A 27,921-nucleotide genomic window follows, 5' to 3' on the forward strand; every position below is an offset into this window, starting at 1 on the left:
CTCTCCCCCCAAAAAAAACCCCAAAACTTCAATTTGTACTCTGTCAATACATGGAGTTATGTTTGATCATTGTCTCGGTAACCATGTAGACAAGGGCAGTCCAGTCCTGATCAGTAAATAAAACATCTTTAGTTCTCTTTTTAAACCTGAAGCATCCAGAGAGAAATGAAAAACTGTAACTGTATCGGGGAAGCTACTGAAATATTTTTACACCATATCAAACCGCATCAGCTTTTTTTTCTTCTCTTACTTCTAAAGACTAGAAATGGATTTCAGAAGTCATTTGTGCAAGTTCATAAGAGGCCCAAACTGAAAAGATGGACAAAGTCAAGTATTTTATCTCTGATAGGAAAAATGCTTGTTGGGAAACATAAACAGGAATCTTGGCTAGAGTGCTTGACTTGCTCATCTGTACTCTCTCCCAACTGCTCTTATTTTTTTTGGTTGTTTCCACTGTTGCTGTAGTTTTTGAAAACCATAAACAGACCTCTTCCCATGTTTACAAAATGGCTTATAAAATTAAGATTCATTGTATTTTCCTTCCAATTTGTTTTTTTGTTGCAGCTATGCTTTGAAGGTGGTTACGCTTGCCTGCTAAAGCACTGAGCTTTGAACTTGGATCTGAAATGTTTCCTAGAGTTCCTCAAAGTAGTTCCTTTCATATATTTTCTGGATTTTAACCTTGGGGCAGGTCTACTGTTTAATGGATTAGAAAAGGTGACCGGTGAATATTGTGTTTGGTTGTTGTTTTCCTTGCCCACTTCCACCAGTGAAAACTGCCAGAAGAGAAAGCAACCTTCAAAAAACACTGAGAAGTTTATATTGCTTTTGCAATTCCACTGGTAAGATGTTTTGTGTCAAAAGAAGCATACATTTGTGTCAGATGTTTTCCTGCTCAAAGGCCTGCCCAGCGCTTTATCTGTGTGTTTTAAAATTCAACAGGAAGAGATGGAATACGTCGAACTCTTAGCAGCAGAAAAACATCAGGTTGAAGCCCTTAAGAACATGCAGCATCAAAACAAAAGCCTGTCAATGCTTGATGAAATTCTGGAGGATGTCAGGAAGGCAGCCGATAGACTGGAAGAGGAAATAGAAGAGCATGCCTTTGATGACAACAAATCTGTAAGTGATGTTTTAGACTCAGTCCTTTCATGGGTGGGCATTTATTTTTTTAGTTGATATTTGCACTGTGGGGGTGTTTCTCCTCTTAAATAGTTTTTAGGATTTTAGTGATTATTTAAAAACAAAAAACTTTTGGCTCAACATTTGTTTTTCCTTCCCTTTGAACAGAAGAAAGTATTCAGTAGTAGAACATTTGTTAGGAATTAGCAAACAGGAATAATTATTCCTTTTTTCTAGTGATTCTGTGGTTTTGATGTGAAAGTCCTCCCTGCAGCTGACCCTTTGCCAGTGACAAGTGTAGTCCACCTCACTGATACAGCCCATGGGAGTTATGGCATCTCAGTGGTGGTGGAGGGGACTATGATATTTAGACTTTGCAGGATATGGCATTACCATCTTAAGTGTAGTCCCCCCTTTTTTTCTCTTTCATTTTGTTGAGAAAGTTATGGGAGTACAAGAATCCTTGCTGTTAGTTTTCACAGTCTGGGAAAAAAGCTATACTGTTCAAGGTAAGGACGTGAAGTGTTTGTGGTGTTGCTTTCTTCCACTTCTGACTTGTGCTTTTTGCACCTTGGCCTATTTGCATTGTTCACTGCTGCTGTGTTGCATGATGGGCAGTATCCCTCTGGTGAGGCTGTATGTATTTGGAGCTGGGAGCACAGCAGTTAATTCTAGTGTCCCATTGTCCCATCCTCCGAGCTAGATTCCCTAAATCGGTCCTGTTTGCATAAACACGGGCTGCAGTTTTATTTGGCTTCTGCTCTTGAAAGGTTTTTGTTGATTTGCAGGTTGACTTCCAAGAGGTAAGCATAATTCTTGATTTCTGCTGAGGAGGAAAAAGAGTTGCTCTGTAATGGAGAGGCAGGCCATTTTTTGGAATTGTATTGAGAAAAAATGAAAGCAGCATTTTGTTTTGTATACACCAGATCGCAGCAGGTTGTACCTAGTAGGAATCCTACCTAGCAGGACCAACAGCTGGAAGGGATGAGCTAGCTGGAGTGCCCTCTTCTGTTCTGCTGGGATATAACGGCACGTTTGAAAGAGCAGGAACTGTTTCTTCTGCTGTACCTGTTAATTGGCAAAATGCCACCGCATCCTCTTTTGCCGGTGTCTCTTCGGTTTTCTGCTCGCATCTCTACTCACGAAAGAAACGGAATCATGAAATGCAACCTATTTACATCTCTGTCTTTGCAAGAAACATCTAGTGTGTTTTCTTTTAAGCTAGAACACGGGAACATTAGAACAAAGAAGCTCTTATAGAATCATCAGTAATCTGATAAAGATACAAAAGCTTCTATTAAAATATAATCAAATAGAAAAGTCAAGTAGGAAAGAATGAAAAAAATCTGAACTAACCCACTTAATGCAAAACGGGAGTATTTGCACACTATATTCTGTATGTACAACCTGCTTTCAGGATTTGCTGTTTTAGGAAATAAAATCCTGAAAATAACTGTCTTCTCTCATTATGCCCTCAAATGTATTAGTATTTGGAAGCTCACCCGGACCTGTGCCATTTACTCTTGCTCTTCTAGCACAGTCTGTCTTTTGTCGGTTCCTTTTCCTTTTGTAAAAGTAAAAATGCACCATACCACCCACACAACGCATGATTTTTATATATATTACACAGTCAAACCCAGGTTGTTTTTCATAATTGTGTTAATTCTATAAACATCTTCCCTTTTTTCCTAATATTGTTTCTGACCTAGACTGTGAACTCCACTAGATTAGGAATGTATTTATCCAATTGCATTGCTTTTATATGATCTTCAGTACATTTTTAATTCTGACGTGTAGAAGTTTGGTTAGATTCCAGACACACAAGCTACCAAGTTCAAAGGAACATAACAAACTCTATATGAATTTGGAGTTCCAGAGCTTCAGAGTAGATGCTTCACTGCTGATGTGTTTTTCTAAGATAATTAGTGAACACTATTGCTGACGTCATAACATTAAATTTCCAAGAAGATACTAGAATAGATGTTGGCTTATTAGCGTTGTTTGTTTTTAGGCAAAGTAATAGTCAACTGCAAGATGGGGACACTGCACTGAACACTGAAATAATTCCAGTGTGAAAGTCAGTGTAAAATGGGTGTTTCATTGCATATTGCATTGAACAGTAAGCTCTAAGCTCTGTTTTGGTATCCCTGCAGTAACAACTAGGGTGACAGAAAAACAGTAGGATTGGGCACTTATTGTGTATTCTGATTAGGAACAGTTCTTCATGTTTGCTGACTGCAGGGAAGCCTTTCTTCTTTGCTCCAATAATGTGAGAGTAGTTTGCATGTATATGGCATGCAGCAGCTCCTGCTTTCCCCTTGAGCTGAAAACATGAAACATGGTTTGGTCTCTTAGGCTTGGCAATGGACACTTCATTCTGGAATGCAGAACAGACTGGTAAGTGGGGAGCTCAGGGAATCAAAGGAGATTATATATATATATATAACCACAGGTTTTGGGGAACAAAAAGAGTGAAAAGGCAACTATAATAATGCACAAAAGAAAATGGTCATCAGCCTCTCACTCCTAACAGCTAAAAATGCTGATGTTTGAAGCAGCTATTCTACGCTTCTAAATAATTCTGGGGGGAAAAAAAAAGGCCAAGTGCAAGGTCCTGCACATGGGTCGGGGCAACCCCAAACACAAATATGGGCTGGGTGGAGAATGCATTAAAAGCAGCCCTGAGGAGAAGGACTTGGGGGTATTGGTTGATGAGAAGTTCAGCATGACCTGACAATGTGCACTGCCAGCCCAGAAAGCCAACTGGTCGAGGCCAGCAGGTCGAGGGAGGGGATTCTGCCCCCATACTCTGCTCTCGTGAGATCCCACCTGCAGTGCTGCGTCCAGCTGTGGAGCCCTCAATATCAGAAGGTTATAGACTGGTTGGAGCGAGTCCAGAGGAGGCCACGAAGATGCTCAGAGGGCTGGAGCCCCTCTGCTATGGGGACAGGCTGAGAGAGTTGGGCTTGTTCAGCCTGGAGAAGAGAAGGCTCTGGGGAGACCTTATAGCACCTTCCAGTACCTGAAGGGGCTACAAGGAAGCTGGGGGGGACTTTTTACAAGGGCCTGTAGTGACAGGACAAGGGGTAATGGGTTTAAATTGAAAGTGGGGAGGTTTAGATTGGATATCAGGAAGAAGTTCTTCACAGAGAGGGTGGTGAGGCACTGGAACAGGTTGCCCAGAGAAGCTGTGGATGCCCCATCCCTGGAAGTGTTCAAGGCCAGGCTGGGTGAGGCTTTGAGCAACCTGGTCTAGTGGAAGGTGTCCCTGCCCATGGCAGGGGGTTGGAACTAGATGGTCTTTAAGGTCCCTTCCAACCCAAACCATCCTGTGATTCTATGAAATAATTTGCTTTAAATTCTGTTTTTTCCCCCTCTGTCTGTTTCTTAGTAACTTTTAATTCTTTAGAGGCCCATCATATTGCATGATGTACAAAACAGGATAAGAGGACATTCCTGCGATAAAAGTTTTTAATTAATTATACACACACACAAATGTAAGGAGTGGAAATAAAGGATAAGAATTGCAGGTTATTAAATATTTATCTGAACAGTTTGGGGAAATGTGCAGGGGAATCAGCAAAAAACATAGGAAGCTGTTTTATAGGTGGCTTATGTGAATGGATTTCTTCATTAAACTGGGGAATGGCTTGTGCAAGATGTGTCAGTCCAGAGAATTTGAATGTTTTGTGGTCAGTCATTGGAATGACAGCAGCCTACTCGCTTTACTGGAGTCTAAAAGAGGTAACAACCTTAACTGTTTCTGAATACTGGTGAAGTCTTCATTATTTAGAATACAGTGAATAATTAAATCACCCACTTGGTAATTACAGGCACTGAAAACAGACCTAGGTAGAAACACTTCTTAATATTTCTTCTTGACAGTGACTTTTTCTTGGCTTGGCATGCAGTCCTTTTTTCAGATCTTTGTGAACTGAATATCAATTTGTAATTTCTAACTGGCTTTGTTCAAGGGAATAAAATGTTACATTTCAATCCAACCTTTTGCATTTTAAATTTGATAAAGCTTTTTAAAAAAATATTTCAGATTAGATGTCATTGAAAATACTGAATTGGAATTTTACAGCTTTGAAACCCTACCTTTTTTTTTTTTTTTTGGTGTGACAGCTTGGCTAAAGAGGTCTGGAGAACCCCTTGTTTTTAAAATGCAAAGCAAATTATAGCCTTTTTGTCAAAACTTGATGTCCGTAACTGAAGAGACTGAAAGACTTCTCTCAGAAGAAACTGCAGTATATTTAGTCAGTGTCAATAAATTCTGCAGCAACTTCAGGCACAGCTAATAGTATTTCCTTTTTGCCTGTATGCTTCACTGACCTGCCCTTTTTGTTATTTGCCTTCTTGTTCTTACAGGTAAGAGGCGTTAACTTTGAAGCGGTTTTAAGGGTAGAAGAAGATGAAGCCAACTCCAAAAGAAATGCTTCAAAACGAGAAGTAGAGGATGATTTAGGTCTTAGTATGCTTATTGACTCCCAGAACAATCAGTATATCCTTACCAAACCCAGGGATTCAACCATTCCTCGTGCCGATCATCACTTCATAAAGGTAATAATTTTAGAGACATTTTGGCATTTGTTTTAGTAAGATGTAGTCCCACTAGGCTGCATGCCAGTACTGCTTGATTGGATTTAATATAGTTTCAGCATCTGTCCCTCTAAAATCACCCTAGCATTCATGATTCCCCCATCAACTGGTGATCTGGCCAACGTGTTCCCTACTCTTCGGACAGCCTTCACAAGACCAATCGCAATGCCGTGTGAATCTTCTCTGGTTTTATTTGGTTTAACTTGTTGCACCTTTGGGGCAGTATCCGTTCTCTGACTGCACAGAGTTAAAGCAAGGTACTGCTGCGCCTGATAAGCTACTTGCATATTGTCGCTAGAGAGAATATCTGTGTGTGTGTTGATGAAAAAAGCGATTCTGGAAAATACAGACATGTTCTGAACTGTATTTGTGCTTCATGAAGAATAACTGGATTGAGACTTTTTTTAAATAAAACCAGAATGGATCTGTTTCACTGTTTTGTTTTAATGCAAGGTGTCATTCCTCCCACAATCCCCCTGGAAACTGTCTACTTCCTATAATGTATTTAAAATACTTAATAAATTGATCAAAAGTCCTTAAAGCTACCAATTACTTAAGGCCAGTACCTCATCTGTAAAACTGCAGTGCTTACACCTACAACAAAGTGTTCAGGTTAGTTTTCTGAGGTTGGGTTTTCTTTCCCACAGGCAGTATTCTACACTTAATTTTACAGTGCTGTTTATCTTCTGACAGATAATAGTCTTTAATCGCAAATTTGTGTGTCCTTTACATTAATACACTTGTAAATCTCATATGTTTAGGATATTGTGACAATAGGAATGTTGTCTTTGCCATGTGGCTGGCTGTGCACGACAATAGGGTTGCCAACCATGTTTGGGTATATCATCTGTGGAGTGCTCTTAGGACCATCAGGACTAAATAGTATCAAGGTAAGCGTGAAAGTTGCTTCTCGAGTGATTTTAATTTACTCAAGTCTTTTAAAAGCAGCTTTAAAAGAATATGATATTGTCAACCTCAAAAGTATATAAAAACGCAAAATCCCCAAATTTGGACCTTTGCAAAACGAGGCCCTGAAATTTTATGTCTTTGACTCACTTAGTTTTCAGGGTTTTTTCTCCTATCAAATCATGACATAAGCAATTGTTCAGAGTTAAAGCTGAAGGTTCTCTTGTGGGTTTTTTGTTTGTTTCTTTCTTTCTGTCCTTCTAATTGTAAAGCATCATGTCTTCAGAAACTTGCGGAAGTCAGTGTTGGCAGTGGAGGAAACACTTATAACAAGTAGTTCCCTGACTTGCATAGCTTGGCTTCCTAGAGTTATTTTGCATCTCTGTAGCTCTTTCATCCATCCTTCCCACCCTAGTTCTTTCCCAGGCCCTTGCCCACATTCCTGAAGTCTCTTGAACCCTTCTACCTCCACCACGTGTAGCCTTATTACTAGCTCAGTGCGAAACCGTGGGCTGTGGTTGGCTAGATGTCACACATGTTTTGATTAGTGGTCTGGTGTGCATTAACAGATTGTTTAGCCAGCAGGCAAAACGGAACACGCATTAAGGTTGCACGGTAATGTCAGCTGTTACACGTGTCTATTGTGTCAACAACCACGTAACTGCTTGGAACTTACTGTCTTTGCAACCTCTGCTCTTAATGTGGACTTCTGTTGAAAATGACTGTTGGGCTCAAAAGTGTAAGTAGAGATGAATAGAAATTGTGGGATATTGTCAGCCTCTTCTTGGAAGAGAAGGCTAGAAATACTACACTTTCAAAATTTCATGTTCTAAAATTGAGTTTAAATAGTAACCTTTGTGTCACAGATAACTTACAGGTTGAGAAGGTCTGGGAAACTTGACTACTTAGACTGAGAAGCAAGTTTGTAAGCTTGGCATTGGAAGGAGAATCAACAATGAATTTTCAGAGACATGCACTGAGGAAGATGATGTGGTCAGAACAGAGACGAGGGAGGTCTTTTTAGGACAGTTTCTTAGTGAGCTGCCTGTTTCTTGTGGAGCTATGATTATTTATGCAGATAATGTTAACTAGGTCTCGTACGTGCTCTCTCCTTCTGTCTCTTCTGTATTTCATAATAAAGTTGAATGTTGGAGGAACTGAGGCAGCAGGAAGGTTCGAAGCTGGCAGGGAAGGTAGTTTCCCTCTCTGCTTCTCTACGACTGATGATAGACCCTGTCCTCTTCTGCTCTGGACTGTAAATACATAGAAGAGAAACGTTAGGTTTTTTCTTTTGTGATAAGGGAGACAACTACTTTTTTTGCTGGTGCACCCTTCTCTCTGAAGGGTAGTTGTACTGGTCTGAGATGGATGCACAGAGTTTGTAGGATGGAGAGCAGAACAGCAACTGCAGTGTAGCAGAATGATTATACCAATAGGCCAATGAAATAACTAGCCATAAGCAACTTCTGGAATGCCAGCCACGGGGGTTTAATAGCATACACATAAACCATAACCTATTTATTTTCATCAGGCAAGCTTACCTAGATCAACACACACATGCATTTTGGGTGACCAGCACTATCCAACCAAACTGTCTAGTGTCAGCCAGGTGACAGGAAAAATGTTGGACCCTGAAGATGGTGAGGGAACTTGTGATGTCATGTAACCAGCAAGTGAGCTACCTATGGAAGTGTAATGAGAAACAATTTGTTTTGTAAGTGGACTTGTAGTTTGTATTCTAAGCAGACTGCTGTGCACTGATTTTTTTTTTTTTTTTAAGTCTATTGTACAGGTGGAGACGTTGGGAGAGTTTGGTGTATTCTTCACTCTTTTTCTAGTGGGTCTGGAATTTTCTCCTGAAAGATTAAGAAAGGTATTTTTGTATAATACATGCACATTACAGGACTTAATTGCTAATGTTCAAGTTATCTGTTCTGTTTGGGTTTTCACATTCTCTCTTATAATATGCTGGTGAAACTTTGTAGATTTTTTTTTAAAAGACAAATAGGACATTTGCTGCTTCAACTCTCTGGAAAGAACAGAATGCTTTATTTATTTGGTGTCTTCAAAAAGACAACTTTGCTATTCCTCTTCATTTTAGTGAAACAGTTTGATTACTACAAGACTCTCCCAGAATTTATGGCAATCCATCTCTGCTTTATTGTAACGTGCAGTTGCTGTTACTGCGTGTCCAGTGATGTTTGCCAGTCCTGTGTTATTAAAAAAAAAAAAAAATTAATCAGTTTAAGTACTGCATACTGGATTGATGATACATGCTGTACTGGCTAATAAACTGATTCTACAAGTATGTTAGCACAATCTGGAATATTACATCAAGTTTCAGCAAAAAGGTACAAGCTTTTTTGGTCTTTATTAAAAAAAAAAAATCTCATAAGCCAGCTAGAATTTTAATAGTGGAAAATACTGCTGCAAAATATGTAAGGACTGTATGTATGTCAACAGTTGCATTGTGTGATTTGTTCTTAAACTGATGGTTGTGAGTTCGTAAGACTACAAAAGCTTTAGTTGAAATGTGTTAAAATTTATGAGCATTCATCTTTATAAACGACTATTTTTAGTCCATCTAAAGTAAAAGATAAAAATTCAAGGGTTTCTAAACCGTAGTATGCAAATTGTTACTTCAGAACTGTGTGCACACTGGTGTGGAGTGGGCTGCTGGTGCTGACGATGGTCTTTGCCACTCCTTTCTTTTCCCCCACCCTGGAATCACATCAAGTAACTGGTCTTCCATTTGATGATTTTAATGTATTTCAACCCATTCTGGATGTTTGGCCCTTCATTTGTCTGAGCTCTGGGAAATGTACCTAATTCCTGGTAATGAGCCTTCTGGCACAGTATATTACCTACTAGGTATAGTAACATCAGAGTTTTTTCAAGTATAGGATGACAGCCTGTTACTTCTGTGGCCCAGCCCCAAATCAGGCATCCTTTAACTGCTTATTTGTACTGAAAAACATTGTAATTTATCGGTGAGAAAGGTGCCATCAGACTTTATCATGAGAACATGTTTTCTCCCCAAGGTATGGAAGATATCTTTGCAAGGACCCTGCTACATGACAATTCTGATGATTGCCTTTGGTTTACTATGGGGACACTTGCTGCAAATTAGACCAACGCAGAGTGTCTTCATTTCCACATGTTTATCTTTATCGAGCACGCCGTTGGTGTCGAGATTTCTTGCAGGTAGTGTTCGAGGAGATAAAGAAGGTAAGTATGATTTTAAATACGGTTTACTGTAGCATCTACAATAAAATTTGAAAGATGTTGACTTTGTAATATTAGGAGAGAAACTAGTTTAAAAAAACTGAAATAAAACAAAACAGAAAGCACTGTTAAGTCTGGTTTACAGGCAACCATCCTCCTGTAACACTGGCCAGGGTTGTGTATATTCTTGTTAAGAGGTGTGCCTGCTATTTACATAGCCAGTCCTCTTCAGAGAAAGACACCGTCACCTCATCAGTACTCTCCATGATAAGAATTGACTTTACTGAAGGACTGCGATCTTGCTGCTTTTTAAGACGTTACCAGGTTAGACCTGGTTTGTCACAATTCCTGCCAGTTTGTCACCAGGGCAGAAAGCCTAACTTAAATAATTCACATCCTCCTTCAGCAAACTAAGACCAGCTCATGTAGTCTTTTGTAGCTAACAGCCCTTCAAATAAGTACTTTCCAGTGCCATGTTGCTAGCTTCTCAGGGACATGTTTCCTTTCAAAAGTTTTGCCATTTGGCTTTCTTCCACTTACACTTCCCTCATAGGTACTGCATTAAAGTTTTCCTCACCCCCTCAAATATTCATATTCCAACGTCTAAATTCAGAGTGTGTATTTTACACACACTGGCTCGTGTCAGTTATTCCAAAGACTATATGCCTTCAGTAAAAGGAGCCAGTAAACGCGTAACTAGTGCTTAACTGCTAAGTAAAGTCTGTATTTCTGTTGTGTAACAAGTTGCATATGAATATTTTATTTTTATTTTTAAGATATCTTTATTTATATAGCTTAATTTACTTGGGCAGGGGTGGGGGGGGGGAACCAGAATGCTTTGTATGACCTCATCCCATTGAGAACTACACTTAGCCGCCACTCGATTAAGACATTCCTAGATTTCTCAGCGCGGCAAGCATTCATAGATTCTGATGGACGTTTCCACGGCTGCTTTGTTGGTGCACAGGGGATATTGACTACAGCAGCGTACTACTTGGCATGTTGGTGATGCAGGATGTGCAGCTGGGTTTATTTATAGCTGTCATGCCTACACTTATTCAAGCAGGAGTAAGCACGTATTCCAGGTAAAAAAAAAAAATATATATTCTACGTATCTTCCTTCCACCCCCTTCCAATCAGTATGTAGATAGCAACTATGAATACGAGAGCGCTACGTATTATTGTCAGCGCTGTGAAAAACGGGCGCTCTGTTCCGAGTCCCCTTTACTACTTGTACTTGCCATGTTGTATGAGGACATTCTTTCTGCTCTAGCTGCCACAGCCTTGTCCAGTACTTAAAATCTGTAGTGAAAAGTTTGTCATTGTACAAAATAGATTGGTTTCTTCACTTATTTGATTCCTTCAAGACATGTTTTTGTCAAAGACTATGCGATGGTGTTACTGAGCCTTGAAGATCAATCACAAAAATCCTTTTGAATCGACATGGAAGTAAATTCTGGGCTGTAAAAGAGAGCGCTGGGCACGCAGCAGATTGGGCATTCAGCTTATTTGCTGTTGTATCTAAATATCTTACTGTAGCTACTCCCTTTTGAACGCCTGTGGAATTAGATCTTGTTGCTTAAGGGGAATGGGTTGGGAGGCATGAGAGCGCTTGAAAGAAATGTTTTGTTTGTTCTTCTCTTCCAGCATTTTCAAGGAAATACTGAGAATACTGATACTGATTGGCCAAATTCTCTTCTCTCTGGCTGCTGTTTTTCTTCTATGTCTTGTTATAAAGACTTATCTCATAGGACCGTATTACCGGAAGCTGCATGCAGAAAGCAAAGGGAATAAAGAAATCCTCATTCTAGGAATTACTGCATTCATCTTCCTTATGTTAACGGTAATCTTTTAAATTAATTGAACGTTTTGATCCATGTGGTAGTTTACTGCATCGGTATCACGAAAGCCATCGCACCTCCTGTTATTGCATATCCTGGTTCCTCAGTAGTTAATTATTTGGTTTTAAACTGTTTTATTAAAAAACCCCACATGCACAGATGATTGATGCATTACCGCACGGACGAGTAAGAACAGATAAAATGTGAATGTCGGTCAGCTGAACTTTTGCTGGTAACTTTTAATACAGCCAGTTCAAGAGTGATGATCCCACTTGTAATTTTGGGCTACTTTGAAAATAATTTAGGATGGATTTTGAGATATTGATAATGGCCGATTGTGACGTTTGCTCACAAGTTTCTTTTCAATGGCGAATTCTCAGCCTGGCTTTTATTATAAAATACTTTTTCTGTGGGTGATAAGCAGTTTGAGATGAAGCTGAATGCCTTCAGGTTTTGATATGCCTTTTGGGTTTGGTTCATTTTCCTCTGAATCTTCTTCTGTTTGTTTCTATCTCACGTTTCAGCCCTCTGAAAAACTGTTCTGCTGGAGAACAGAATGTGACAGTCGCTGATAATGTTGTGGGTTTGAAACTCCATTATCCTGGATGTGCAGATTCTTGTGTCCTCTGAGAATTCCTGAGAAAAATTATCCCCAAAAGTTCCTGTGCATGCGCCTTTTTTTCCATCATCCCCCTCCCCTCCTCCCCCCACCGGGGTTTTTGCTTAGTTATTACAGGTTCAACAGAGAAAGGTGACCTCCTTCAGGAAGAAGGTCAAAAAAGACATGAGAGCACAGCTTTACCTTGTGTTGATTTCAGTTTGTATAGGTTAAAAATGCATCGCTCTAAACAGTTATTCATACTCAAGCAGGGCTGACCTCTAGTAAGAGAAGGAATAAATTGAGTTTCTCCCTTTTACTTTCTAACAAGCAGACACGTTTGTAGCGTAACTTTAATAAAAACCAACAACCAAACCACAAAAGTTGCATAAAATATTACAGTATTTAGAAGGAGTCTTACTTTCAGTAAACCTGTGGCCTGCGTAGGCTGCTCTGATTGAATTGGGTGTATTGTGCCCAAATCACGTATCACTCGTACAAGGAGTTTGTTGACACGGCTTTACATAATATATGTGTGCGTGCAAACCTGAGGGAGGGTGTATTTGAGTGTGTTGGATTCACACTGCACAAACAGAATGCTTCTTCAGCCAGGCAGGCGTTTGTGAAGGCAGCAAATATTTTGTGTATTTAAGTGAAAGCAGTTTTACTTTTAAAGTTACATCTCAAAGGGAGCAGTACAAAGGATACTGCCTGTCACCTCAGTAACCCAGATGTATGATACTCACTGGCACTGATACGCTCATTCTAGTAATACTGCAAGTTGTGGTTTGAGCACAAAGACCCATAAAAAACAATAATGGGGAAAAAAAACTTCTACAAAATAAAAAAGCATTTGTTGTTCTGTTGAACAGTTAAACAGACAAACCTTCTGGACAACAAATCTTAGTTGGTAGAGATGCCCTTCTATAAGGGCAGAAATAAAAAGATATGATGAGGGAGGGCAATCTAAATTGAAGAAATGTTGCACGGGTTTGGAAAGGGTAAATTCGGGGGTTTGAGTGCCAGGTAGGAAAAAACCCGATTAAACTGTCATGGGTTCTGCAAAGATCTTTCTCCTTTGAAAACAAAGTCTAAATATTAATGAAATCTGTATAAGTGTCTGCAAACATGGAAATTTTTCCTCACTGGTGTAATTTTCAAAAAGCTTCTGAATTCGTAAAGTGAGGAACAGGAGAGTGCATATTTTAGTGGCCTCAACCAACGATGACTCTGTGGCTCCAGTTGGAAAACTTGAGAGACATTTTTAAACAAAATATTTTAACTGTCTAGCACGTGAGTTATTCTGCAGGCTACATCCTTTCCAATACATTACAAAGGGGGTAGGAATGACACAGTATTCCTGCTTCATGCATAGTTACTTGTTATGGGCTTCACTGTTGCCTGGATTGCTGGGTTTGTCCTGTGCTGGGGTTCATCTGTAATAGCAGCACGTGTAATGCACGTTATATATAAACTTATTTTGCTGTTTGTATTTACTATTTGAAAATCTCAGATGACTAATTAAAAAAAGAATTGCTGTTTCTTTACCAGTAAGAGCAAATTCTATATGGGAAAGCAAGAGGAAGGATAGCACAGAAGAGGTTCCTCTATCACAGCGTGAGTAAGAAATTTTGATGTAAGGATTGCCCTGTCAGGTGAGGAACTTCCTGTATGGAAGTGACTTCTTTGAGCATTTCTGAACTGCTTGGCTCACTTGGAAAACATTGCAACTCATTAAATCTAAACCAAGATCTTAAACACATCTCTTCTTGATAAACTAACACAGAGTAGAAGAGATACAACAGATCTCAAATGTGAGATATTTATTTACCAAGGTTTGGAGCATAAGATACTTTTTTCTTTTTTTTTTTCTTTTTTTTGTTCCGAGATATTCTCAGAAGTAACTGAAATTTCCCTTCCGTTTTTCCCCTCAGTTGGTTACGCAGATCAGGGTGGGGGTTATTGTGTCAATGCCAATCCTATAAAAGTCTAGCTGACTTTGAGACACAGTTATGCAACTTTCCGTCATGTACCTTGTCATCAGTAACACCAGTTCAGGAGATCATTATTGTGCTTTCAGCAGCTCCTTTTCAAGCTTTGACTTAAAAAAAAAAAAAGGGCAGTATGTGTATAAGATTGGAAAACCGTTCTCCTGAATCATTACATAAAGAGCAAATTAACATATGATATTAAATATGACTATTTAGGATTGATGGGCAAACTGATACTTTCAGGTCAGGATATATACCACAGTGAGATGAAGTTATGTTATACATCAGCCAGAGTTTTTCATGGGGGTGGTGGTGTTTTTTTCATGTTCTGTATGTACAGAAACATTATAAGGAAAAATGGTTTAAACACTGTCCTGATAATGAATTGCTGTATTAGGTGTCTGCAGGACAACAGTGGTCAGTTGTTAAGTTTTGAAGCTAAGCAGCTGAATGTTACTAAGGGGGTGGGGGGGAAATAAAGCCTGACCTCACAAGGACAGCAGTTAGATTTACATGTTTATAGGACTGTGTGTGTAGATGAGGGCAGAGGGGGAGGGAGAAGAGGGGCTTCCAGTTTGACTGCACTATGGTTGACCTGGGGTGGTGGCAACAAATGGAGGGAAATTGCCAGCTTGCTTTACATACCAAAAAGATTCAGCCTGGAGAAGAGAAGGCTCCGGGGAGACCTTATAGCACCTTCCAGTACCTGAAGGGGCTACAAGGATGCTGGGGGGGACTTTTTACAAGGGTCTGTAGTGACAGGACAAGGGGTAATGGGTTTAAATTGAAAGTGGGGAGGTTTAGATTGGATATCAGGAAGAAGTTCTTCACGGGGAGGGTGGTGAGGCACTGGAACAGGTTGCCCAGAGAAGCTGTGGATGCCCCATCCCTGGGAGTGTTCAGGGCCAGGCTGGCTGAGGCGTTGAGCCCCCTGGTCTAGTGGAAGGTGTCCCTGCCCATGGCAGAGGGGTTGGAACTGGATGATCTTTAAGGTCCCTTCCAACCCAAACCATTCTGTGATTTTATGATTCTATGAAGATGAAAAGGAAATACAGCAGTTATTGCCGTACTTTCTATATGAAAATGTACATACTTTTTTTCCTGCAGTGTATTAGAAATGTCGTTCCTTGTTTGCCTGGAGTGCTTCTCAACGGCTCATAACCTGCTTACGAAGTCTTTTCTATCAATTAATAGGAGAAGATTAAGGAAGAACTGTATTTTATTAAATAATTAGCTAGAGTATTTGAGATTAAAAAAAGTTGAGATAGAGTTTTTACAAAGCTTGCTAAAAATTGTTTCCATTTCCATTAAAGCTTTATGTCCTTAAAATGTAAGCTTAGAATTTACCTCTTTACTCCTGGGCAGATTTAAGTTATTAAAGCCTGAAACACTAAACCATTTATTTTCATTGGGGATTTCTTTAATTTTACTGTCTTACCCTATTCATTAAGCTTCTATGATGATTAAAGAGTAGCAATAAGATACACATTATTAAAGAATATAAGCAAAACAACTGCTGAACAAATGATTGAAATTCAGCTGGAACATCTTATAGCAGTAAAGTTTTTCTTTTATTTATTGTTATGATAGAACATTTGAACATAAAAATCCAATATTCTAGTGACAGCAAAGCAACCCTCTCTGAATCTGAGTAAAATGGGGACCTTTTGAAAGCAACCGAAAACTAAATTGTGCAGGGAAAACATGTAAATTGACAAAACTCATCATTTAGTTTAGACTGAAAAAGCTTTCTGTAATGTAGGAGTTGAGAAGAGGAGAGTGCAGAGCCCAGGGATTAGTAATTGTTAGAGCCTGGTTTGGTAAAGGCAAAAAATTAAAAACTATGGAAGCAGGTAGGGAATACTGGATGCAAAATACTTTCCAAGTTTTGCTTATATACGAAATTTTGCTGTGAATGTCGTCTTGCTGGTAAAACAAACCCTCTCAGTGTGTGTGTGTGCGTGCGCGCGTGTGCATTATACAGGATAAACTCTGATGCTACCGATTTAATTGAGGAAGTGTATCCACTTATTGGTAATATTACTGGACAACCGTAGACCAGGATGGAAACAGGGAGCGGAATCGCTCTATAAATCGAGATATAAAAAGAGGAACAGACTGGAGGAGGGGGAGGATGGGGTCAAGGAAATAACATATCCTTTGGTTATTTTCTTGCCCTGTCACCTGCTTCACACTTTTCTGCACGTAGAGTGCCCTATGGGTTTTGTAGACCTGAAGTTGTGTCATGCCTAGAGAGTAGACAAGCAATAGCAAAATTTGCCTCTTTATCTACCAGGCCCTGGAGCTCACACTGATCTTGCCAGAGAGTGAAGGAATGAAATTCAGTTTTTATGTGGTGGGAGCAGACCCAGGTGGACACACCATTTGCTGCAGTTGTCTGATGCTTCCTCAACAAGCATGTTTCTTTCACGCTTAAATTGCTCCTTGCTTGAATAGTGGTTCTCATAACAGCACAGTGTCATGCAGTTCCAGTACAAGAGAGGCTAAATCCCCTAACCATGGTAACCTAACCGCGTACATGGGAATACTTAAAATAGTAGCTATAAAAGTTTTGATCTGGAGCTCTGCTGCAGCTGATAACACTTAAGTGTTGGGGGATTATAGCTGAACAGTAAAATAATTCTAACTTTATTTGAAGTTATATTGGATCTTAATCGTACTCAAGAGGTGACTTTCAAAACAACTTACATGTGATTGAGAACTTAAATGTTTCTTCTTCGTAGCCGTTTTCCTTTCTCTGTGATGAAGAAGCCTTTTATATAAATTTCCTTCTTTCCTCTTAGGCTTTTGAATTGTGGTAAAAAGCACTGAAATTCCTTTTGTTTTAAAACGAGCGTAACATTGTACTGCTGTTTTGTTGGTTTTGCGGGATCAACAACCATTTGCATTAGTTGACAAAACCAGTTAGTTTTCTGAAATGCCTTGCAGAGCATTACAGACTGTTAGCACAAACGGCGTTGTGTGATGAGCATTCAGACATTGATACTTCAACACACAGAAGTTGGGTTTATTTTTAGGTGGCATTTTAGGCATAGCTTGGAGACTGGTTTATTGTGCCTTTTGCTCTCCTCCATTAATTTCAACTCACTGGAGTTTTAGCTTCATACCTTACAGTGTAACCCCGCTCAAGATATGATGAATGTTGTCTGTGAATGTACTATAGTGTGTTGTGGCTTAATCTAAATTAGTATGGGAATAAGTCTTGCGTTTTAAATGCTCTATTAATATTAATAGCATTGTCCTTTCTCAGTGAGGTGATTGTCTGCAGCAGCATGGTTTGAAATTAATTCTTTTAAAATATACTTTATACCGACTAAAAGTGCTGCTTGCTTATTTTTTACTGCTCCCAGCATTGACTTACGCAGTTTCTTTGGTTTTGGTTCAGTCTCTTCACATGCGTTTCACCTCTTTCTTCTAGAACTGTATTCAGATAATAAAAAAGAATGAAGACCAGTCTGAATCTTTCAAACAGATACTGTGCTTCATTCCAGCAGTTTTACTTCACATGCTGAAATGCATCCCTCTTCGGTAAAGCACACAGGCACATTGAAGTCCAATGTACAATAATAAAACTTAATTTATGCCTGGGACTTCTGCTAAATTGAGACTATTCTCCCAAATTATAAGATTGGATTTTTAATTTTTTCCACTTGTTTGACAGCTGGAAAATATGCTGTCCTTACTGTTTTATTTCACAGCCTTGCTGTATTACGCAATCCTGACTGTGAAGCTGTTAGAGTCTGTCTCAGTTTTTGTGAAATCAGATGCCATCCTGAAGAGCGACAGAAAGCGTTACAATGTACATTAAGAATTTATTGGGTTTTTTTGTGGTGAGGAAGGTAACATGGAGGGGAGACTGGTTTTGTGAACATTTGGTATAAATGCTGTACTGCAGAACACTGAAATAAATATGCTGAATTCTATTTGTTGCTGAACTTGTATAAAGGCGTAGTAATTTACCCCATTCAGTATAACGTGTGGTTTTACGACTGCACTGTGAAATGGTATGTAAAGTTACTCCGGGCTAGAGAACAGAAACAGATATTTCTGTTATTCCTTGACAGATCACAGAGCTGTTGGATGTTTCGATGGAGCTGGGATGCTTCTTAGCTGGAGCTCTGATCTCTTCTCAGGGTCACATGGTTACTGAGGAGATTATGTCCTGTATTGAACCAATACGTGACTTTCTTGCCATCGTTTTCTTTGCATCCATAGGTAACTTCGAAGAAAATTTACTTTGCAAACAGTATTAACCTACAAATGTGGGGGAGGATGAAATAAATGTCTACAAACTGGGGGAGGAGGTAGATATTTGGTTTGTTTTTTGCTTAAAATACTAATATGTTGACTGACCACAATATTAGTTTGACACTGGTAGTATTTTAAAAGGTAACATCAGCTTTCATAAGCAATTTCCATGTTGTATTCTCAATTTTTGTTTTAATGGCAGTTTTTATTGTTAATTCTGAATTTATAAGGGCTATTTAAAACACGTAACGAAAAATTTCAAGGTACAAAGATGGGGTTTTTTAATGTTCTTCTGTCTTCACAGTTGATATATTTGTACATTATACTAAAATAACGTTACTATTTTGAGCCATTCGGTAGAGTAGATTTAAGGTCCTTACGGCTTGGTTTTATCTAGAAGCTGAACATGATAATGGAAACATCTTCTTTTATTTTTAATAGCATCTTGTTCCTTTAGTTAGGAAAACATGATCTGTTGGTTCTCAACACAGGGGAAAAATAATTGAACAAGATATATCTCAGACATGACCTGAATGCCAACTGAAATGCAGCATTGATGCCTAAGACCAGGAGAGTAACTCATGCTTGTTATCCAGTACGTGTTAAGTCTAAGAAAATTTACAGTCTGTCAGTAGCTTCATTTTGAACTGCTACGTTCCCTTGCTGGCAGTGCATCCCCCAGTAAGCTTCCTCTACAGGAAATGGAAACACGCTACTCAAGTGCTTAGTACAGTGGGGACAGGCCCTATGATAGCACTTGCCTCCCCCCGTGGGTTGTATAGGAGATGCATGCCCTGTTTTGGGGGCACTGCAAGGTCTAAAATGTCGCCCTTTGCACAAATCCAACCTACTTTAGTCCATGCTTATTCACTGATTCTTGGGGTTTGGTGGTGTGTGAGGGATTTTTTGGTGGTGGTTTTCCCTCCCACCCAAGACCATAATTGATTCTTTTTTTCATCTGGTTTTATTTCAAGTTTCCTACTGTTCTTTTTATCTCCATATATTTATTCTGATAATAGTGAAGTCCCATCATCAACATCATTTTAATGCCTTTCCTTATATACCTGTTTGTTACCCATTATTTCATAACAGAAATTAAACTTTCTGGTGGTTGTCAAAATAAAAAGGAAATACTTATGCTTGCCAGTCTTGACTTCTGTCTTACCCAGCCCACGATACTAGCTTGTGCTGATCAGATTGCATAGTAATAGATAGGTTTATTTGAATAGCTTACTTTAATAAAAGGGCGGGGAAGTGGTGAGCTATGGCAAAACTCTTAGGCCCATATCATTTACAAGGTTGGACAAGTAATTGCTAAATGCTCATGGGTAAGTCGTTTATGTGTTTACTAAAAGATGGTGATGGAGCGCATAGTGTTATCAGGGTTACAAAGCAGGACAAGTAACTATAAGCCCCAAGTTAATTTTACAAGGGACTGAACAAAAATACTGTCCTAGACTCTTGTGACTATGAAAATTCAGACCAGAGATAAGACTTTGGTACAGTACAAGAAAATAGCAAGGCCTCAGTTGGCATGCTGGCAGCACTCCCCATAGCGTACGTTATACTGTAAGGAAATAATTGTGGTAGTTCTTTTACAGAATTAAAAAAAAAAAAAATCTTTTTAACTGTCGTTACCACTATAATTGCAAGAACAGAAGAAAAGAAAATTGCCTAAGAAGTTTATATGGTTGTACGGAAAATGGGTGTTATTTCTGCCTCAGAAGTAGTCAGCTAAAAATGGGAAAAATGAGCTATGTTATAGGCCTCTGACAAAATGTGACGATGCTTGCTTGTAAAAAAGCAAACAAACAAAAACAACCCAAAAAAACCTGCCAAAAAAACCCAAACAAAAAAACCTCCCCCCCAAAAATAAACATTATCCACCCCTTCCCCCTTTGTTTTCAAATTTTGTGGTTAACAGGAAGCTGGAGGGGGCAAGGAGGTTATTTTTTAAAGAGGAGTAATGTGATGTTGCAAAGAAAACCTGAGTAGGACAAGCAGTATTCCTCAAACTTCTTAAAAAGGAATCTAGCAAGAAAAGACTTGCTTGCTACTTACATATGTGCACATGGAAATGGTGTGTGTCTGTAAACATACAGACTTTTACTATGTGAAATTATGAAAAGGCCACAGGAAAACATTCTCACCCCGAGGGAAGGCTTGTTGCCTTGAGATCCTGCGGCGGGTTGGTACACCACTGCAGTAATGTAATTCCTATTCCTTTTAGAATAAAGGAACAGTTTGACTTAATTGAAAAGTGACTGTAAATATGTCATTTGGAAAACTCAGTTTCTATTTTGCTTGTCTCAAATGCCTGCTTTTCTGTTTTCACTACAGAAATCCTTCTGGTGCATGAAAGCTGAGCTGGACAGTACTTGTTCATGTAATATCTGTAACAGTGGTCCTGCCCTTAGCTTGACCTGTGCCATGCTACTGCTTTCAAATTCGCGCATGGGTGCGTTTGTGGGAATCATACACCTTTGCCGTTAGGCATTAACAGCTGCACTTTGAGTTACCCTCCATCCGTGCATCCGTTTAGGCCTCTCTGTTCTTTGTTCTCATGCTATCTGCTGAGGTTAGAAAGTTCCTGGTAGGCTCTGTCCTCACTAGTAGTTTTGAGAGAACATCTGGACCAATCCCTTAGAGCCACATTACTTTCTGTTTTCTATTCTGGTACCTAGTACTTGGATACCCAGTACCCTTTCCACCTCTGCATCATTTGATTTCTTTTGACTGCTTTTTAGAAAGATGGAAGGCATCTTTTCATAGATCGTTTGACTTCTTTTAAAAGGCTCAAAAAATACTGGTTTTTGTCAGTCTACAAGGTGTATGGGAGTTTGAAATTGGGCATCAGGACCCTATTTGCTATTGGTGAGGAGGCAGATTACTTCCACTGACTCAGTTGTGTCCCCTCAATGTGCTGTACAGATGTACTCACTTGCCAGACCCTGTGTTTCCCTTCGGGGTAAGACCTGTGGTTAGCGTTGGACCTGGAATGCAAGACACTGAAAACCCTTTAACGGTGTAGTTGTTCGCTTCAGAAGGCGGGTGATGGTGACACTGTCAGCACTGTCACTGTCCAGAACAAACGCACACACAAATGTTTCTCTCATGACCACCTTAACATTTCTGTTGAATTTGAGAGAAATCAAAGGAAGATCCCAACTGGAAGTCTTGACATGAGTTATATGAGAAGAGGAGGCTGAGAGGAGACCGTAGCACTGCCTACAACTACCTGAAAGGAGGTTGTGGAGAAGTGGGTGTTGGTCTCGTCTCCCTAATGACAGATGATCGGATGAGGGGGAATGGACTCAAGCTGCGCCAGGGGAGGTTTAGATTGGATGTAAGGAAGAGGTTCTTCACCGAAAGGGTTATCACGCACTGGAACAGGCTGCCCAGGGAGGTGGTGGAGTCACCATCCCTGGATGTGTTTAAGAGACGGGTGGATGAGGTGCTGAGAGATAGGGTTTAGTGGTGGACAGATATGGTTGGACTGGATGATCTCTAAGGTCTTTTCCAACCTAGTGATTCTATGATTCTATGATATCGCCTTCTCCTTATCCATCCAGCTCTACTGGTTTGTTGTCCTGTGTGGAACAACACAGTGAATCTTGGAGGTTATAGGCTCTCAGAAGAGACATGAGAATCAAAAGGACTTTCCCCTTTGCAGAAAGATGGAAACGAACGTTGGCTTTCCCCTCTGCTACTTAATGGTCTAGCCAGGGCGGTAGCACGTACTGCATTTGCTACCTGTGACCTTGGGTTCATTAAGACTCTCAAGAGAATACAGTGTCCCAATGCATCACTAACAGGATTTTTCCGAGTGATGCCCTGTCTTGAGAATGTGTCAGAATTCATTCTACTGGCTGCAGTTTGACCAACAGAGCTCTGGTTCCTGTAATCTTGTTTGCCATCAAGAATCTCCAAGATTCCTTTTCTTGATGCTGGATCTTCCAGGATGTGGTCCTGACTGCATTTGGATCTTAATGTGCTGTTTAGTGGCCATCCCGCAGATTAGTGGAACAGGTCGAATCGGGGTGAGTCTGCCTGCTAAGAAAAAAGTACTTACCAAAAGAATGTGCAAAGCCTTGCCTGTAATGGTCCCTAAAAGAGCACGTACCCACTTGAACGAGTGAACTGTGCTTTTGGCTTGATGCTGATGCTAGGTCTCCTGTAGGCCAAGGCCTCCATTCCAGCTATTCCAGACCACTGCTTAGAACTGAAGTGGCTCTGTGAAAATGTACCTGCGTGATCTCCTAGCTACGGGGACAGCCCAACATGCCGCATGCTACAAGTCCATAGCGACTCCAGAGCTTAGCCATAAAGTCTGGTTAAAACCACCGGCATAAATGCCCATGTTGGTGCATTTTCTGTCTAGTAGTTAATCTTTCTGATCGTCTTCCTGTTGTCAGGAAGGCCTCCCGTGCTTCTCTAGCAGTCTGGGATGACTGGTGGCCTTATCCTAAGCTTGCATCTAGGGCTGGGGAAAGACTGTGTTATGACCATGAAATCCACCGTCAAGGGATTTATTTGCCCCCCACATGTGTCTGTGTGCTGGGATGTTTCACCGTTTCTCAGAATGGTGTATGGGACAGGTTATGGCTTGCTTCACCTTGCAGACACTTCACTCCACAGAATTAGTACAGAAATCTCTGGTAGTTTGTGCCTCAGCTGTGTTGCACATGGTAATCACCTTGATTGTCAGGTTGATGTCCAAATGAACTTCAGGCTGAAAAGGTACATCTGCCAGTAGGGATGAGAGCACTAGGCCCTATTTATATTTCCCCTGGAAATCTTAATTCCAGGTGTGGCAGAGTTGGCCTTCTTACCAAACACTGACATTGTTAGAGGCTGTGTTTCTCTAGTTGCTTTTTGCGTATATTCTGAGACCAGCCTGAAGGTGGGCAAGCAATATGAGACACAGAGAGAAAAAAAAAAAAAAAAGGCAACTACTTGCTGCTCCATACATGTGCACACCCATTTCTTTGTTTTCTTTTTTTGGTGTGGTGTTCTCTGTTCTGCCATTTCTCTCTTTATTCAGAGAACGGTTTAGGTTGGAAGGGACTTTTAAGGGTCGCCTAGTCCAACCCCCCTGCCATGGGTAGGGACACCCTCAACTCAGTCAGGTTGCTCAGAGCCCCATCCAGCCTGACCTTGAATGTTTCCAGGAATGGGGCATCTACCACCTCCCTGGGCAACCTGACTGTTCTGAGAGTCTTTTGTATTTGCACTTCAGTAGTTGGAAGGAAAATAAGAATAAAAGAGGATGTGTGCGTGCTGACTGGCTAGTACTTGCGTAAAAATCTGACGTACTCGAAGTACGTTTCCATCCACAATGGAATGTGCAAGTGGACAAAATATCGTGAGGTTACTGTAAGTAACTTCTCTAGCACACACATGGAGAGAAGATGACTCTTGGTTCTCTACAGTTCTTCTGGCTCCACAGCATTATGGGGCAGGGAAAATTAGTGAAAACTTATGTTAAAATAGGAAGTTAAAGCACTGATTTATGTGCCTCACGCTTTAGAAACCTAAATTTTTTTGTCTGTCACCAGAAATAATAGGGTTGGAGAACTGCCAACTACTATGGATTTATCGGGAACGCCACCACTATTGCGGTTCCTCTTTTTTAAAAGCTTTTATGAAAAAGGAATAAGCTTCCAAAGATACACAGTTGTTTGCCTGCACAAGTTCCTCATACGCTGGGAGGAAAAAAATGGACATGGTCAGCTGTGAGATTCTTCCTCAGTGACTCCACGGCTTCTCCAACAAATACTTCTTTTTCTTATGTTTAATATTAGCAGGAATTAATTTTGAATTTCTGTGCTCTTTATGGTTCTTTTTATCTTGCTTTATATCATTACTGAATAAAAATGACAAAAAAATTTGACAAAACCCCAAAAAACACCCCCAACCACAAAACCACCCCCCTCCCCCCCCGAAAAAAACCAAACCAAACAAACCCAACAAAAATAGCCCCAAAGCCAAAAAATACATCACAGCAATGGGCTTTTATATAATTCCTTAATTGTTAGACCATGCTCATGGGTTTATGACTTAGTACCTGATTCCAGTCTAAGTGACTTTTCCAGTTGGGTTGACTTTCAGTGTTTGGAAGTGAGGGTCATGGGTTCAAAGCAGTTACGTTTTTTGTGGTAGCTACAGTCTCTGCCAATGCGGAGTACCGTGGTTCTTCCCACAGTGACAGTCCGTTACCGTGTCATACAAAAAGGCTCAAGGGCTAGCAAAGCGTGCGTTGCAGCCACTCTGCAGAACAATGGAATTGTTTTCCGGCACTATATTTATAGCTTTCATTAGAGGTGTGTTTCGGTTCAGATTATGGATTGTTGGCTGTTGTGGAAGAGAGAAAACTTTATAAACGAAAGCACTCACCCATCAGTCATATACAGCTTAACTCAACGGGGAATATTGTTTGAGTTAAACCCCTTCAAAAGAAAAATGGTTGGATAATGCAGGAAGTGCTTTAGTGATCAAGCCGGTAGTGTTGGTAGGCGCGTTAGGGCTTTTTGTTTGGTTGTTTTTGAGAATGCAGTCTTGCATTTCAATCTGTTTTACCTCAGAAAATTACCGTAGTAAGATATTGGCCTTAAACTTTGAAATGTTGTTTTCTTTTCTCCTAGGACTCCATGTATAATATACGAACTCACAGTCTTACTATTCCTTACATTGTCCGTGGTCATCATGAAGGTATTTTCTTTTTCTCTTTTATATCTTTTAATAGTCTAAATAATCTTTGTGCTGCATGCCCTAATGAAAATTCTGTGCAAGAACTAAACATCTGATAGATCAGAGAATATTACATCCTTCCTGTAAACCGGTATTGGGAGGAATCTTACTGACCAAAATACAGCTTGATAGAACATTCTTCAGATATTAAAAAAAAATTGAAAAAATTAATGTTAGAAGTTACACGTGGAGAAACGTCAATTTGCTTGGCTTGAGGTTTGCAACACGGTTATGGAGTGTTTTTATTACTGTAAATAAGATACTGCTTTTTACTGCATGGTGTACATTTGCCTCTTTCCACATTAATGCAGAAAATGCGTTTAGAAGTCAGCGAGTGCATTTTATGTCCAGAATTACTGTATTCAAGTCTCTGTATCTTACAAATATTGTACCATTTCATTTATTGCACTTAATATTTTTTTTAAAAAAAGCACAACCCAAAAAAAAAAAACCCAAACTTTTTTTCTTTAAAGTTTGTCTTGGCAGTGCTCGTGCTTTCTCTGATTCTTCCCAAGACCAGCCAGTATATCAAGTGGATTGTCTCAGCGGGACTGGCACAAGTCAGCGAATTCTCTTTTGTTCTGGGAAGTAGAGCACGCAGAGCAGGGATCATATCTCGGGAGGTAAGCTGTTCTATAGTTATTAACTCCTTTTTTTTTGTACCTAAATGACGTACCGGGGTTTTGCATTACAGTGTGTTTGAAATACCAATACGCGCCGCTTTTGTGGCATTTCTCAACTGTTAACGACTAGAATCAACCCATACGAATGGAGACACGTGTCTCCCTGACAGGGTTCTTGGTTCCATTTTTCACTTATTTCATACTGTTCTTTATTATTTTAAATAGGAGCTTTGACTTTTACATAGCTTAATTATAAATGCTTTGCCTTAACTGCTCTCCCAACTTCTTTATTAACTGAGCAGTGAGTTGTAGATAGCACCCAACTCACTAAGGCCTAGAAGCCGTTGCTTTTAAAATCCCGATATAGCTATCGAAAGAGGTGACTGAGAGGATAGGGTTTGACTAAGGAAATACTGGTAAGTAAGAACCAGAGAGCAGATATGGTAGAGTGGAGTGGAAATTGCCTTAATATCTAAACAAGCAAACAAACTTGTAACCTTTACCTGCAAAGCTTGTTAATTTTAAATCCTCTGCAGAAAAAAAACAACCAGCTTTTTCAGTAGTCCCAGGAAAAGATCCCCTAGGAAAACAACCTGAAACTTTGTTTTATTCTGAGGCTGTAAGAATGGTAAAGTCTGCTTTGTGAAGTAAATTATGGCTACAGAGATACAACAACTGAGCTCCCTTTCTCCCCTGTATCTCTGCTCACCAACACCGCGCTGGCACGCCAAGCTTTTTGTTGTGTGAGCAAGTGGGCTGTATAATGCTGGAACCAATTCCAAATAAAGCACGTGCGAAAAACTTATGCAGTGCTTCTCGCTCGTGTAGGTGAAGGGGATTCATTTTCACGTTTGCTCCTGCATATAACTAGGAGTTATAAATATTGTATGTTTGTATAGAGTTTCAAGATACCCATACGTGATCACAGAACCAGTTTAGGGGCCCACCCACTGTGCTTGGAGGCCTTTAGGCTTTGGGGTTTTTTTCCCTGGGAGCTCCCACATGATTTTCTACGGTATAGGTTTGTGCAGCTCTGAAGTTTCCGAAAGTCATTCACCTGTTGGGGGCCTTAGAACTACTTTCCGCTGCCGTTTGTTAAGGCTCACTCAGAATATGTAGTTAAGATCTTATTTCAGGAGACGTGCAGGACAACTTAAAAGGGATTTTTGTTAGCTTTTTTTAGTGTATAAAATAGTAGCGCGCTTTGCCACTACATCATTAAGCCGGAATAGTTTTGGGTTCTTTTAATAACCTGGTATTTGGCCTTTGAGCTTTTAGCAAACTTTGAGCTTTCAAAACTGACCTCTTAAGTATACATGTCAATGATTGTTTTTCTATAAGCTGATAATGTTGATTTTGTACTTTCATCTTCAAACGAAGTAAACATAATTAGATGATTTGTGCAAGCACTTGTTGCTTTTGTAACAGCGTGCACAGTTGGTTAGGAAGACAGGTGGCGTCTCCTGAAAATATTGTCCAGAAAAGTCTGCTCTCCTCAAACTTCTAGACGCTTTTTAGTTTATCACCTAACTAAGAGAAGTAATGTCTTTCATTTCCAATTTTCAGGTCTATCTTCTTATTCTGAGCGTGACTACTCTGAGCCTTTTACTTGCCCCTGCCCTGTGGAGAGCTGCAATTATGAAGTGTGTTCCAAGACCCGAAAGACGCTCAAGTACCTGATTTAAGACTTGCACATGTATGACAACACATCTTCCTGTAAGGAATATCGTTATGACAACACATCTTCCTGTAAGGAATATCGTCACTGCTCATTGTATCTCTATACACTCGGAAAACAAGAAGGTTCGAGTAGTCACTCCTCTTAACGTGCGCGTGGTTATAAGCCTTATACTGACCTCAAAGCAAAATGAAATTCAGCATTAAAAAATAGTTATGTGATTGGAATTGCACACCTTTTACAAAATTTCCTTTCTCTCTGGCAGATTAGAAACTGCCAGAATATTTGTTCCCGATCCAATCAATTATTCAGAGCC

The 27,921-nt window shown here is 39.9% G+C and overlaps 1 protein-coding gene across 1 annotated transcript; it reads left to right on the forward strand.

The window, feature by feature from the left end:
* Positions 1 to 942: 942 nt before the first annotated feature.
* On the forward strand, positions 943 to 27,635 carry TMCO3 (transmembrane and coiled-coil domains 3; the record flags this gene model as incomplete). The annotated part of the gene is made up of 12 exons (XM_010149894.1): positions 943 to 1,122; positions 5,494 to 5,685; positions 6,486 to 6,614; positions 8,411 to 8,503; positions 9,672 to 9,858; positions 10,823 to 10,940; positions 11,503 to 11,698; positions 18,371 to 18,521; positions 25,079 to 25,091; positions 25,199 to 25,265; positions 25,778 to 25,927; positions 27,494 to 27,635. Coding segments are annotated over 12 exons (1,590 nt in total), but the record flags the coding sequence as incomplete, so codon positions are not given.
* Positions 27,636 to 27,921: the final 286 nt, after the last annotated feature.

This window comes from Eurypyga helias, unplaced genomic scaffold (assembly GCF_000690775.1).
Source record: "Eurypyga helias isolate BGI_N326 unplaced genomic scaffold, ASM69077v1 scaffold26064, whole genome shotgun sequence".
NCBI lineage: Eukaryota > Metazoa > Chordata > Aves > Eurypygiformes > Eurypygidae > Eurypyga > Eurypyga helias.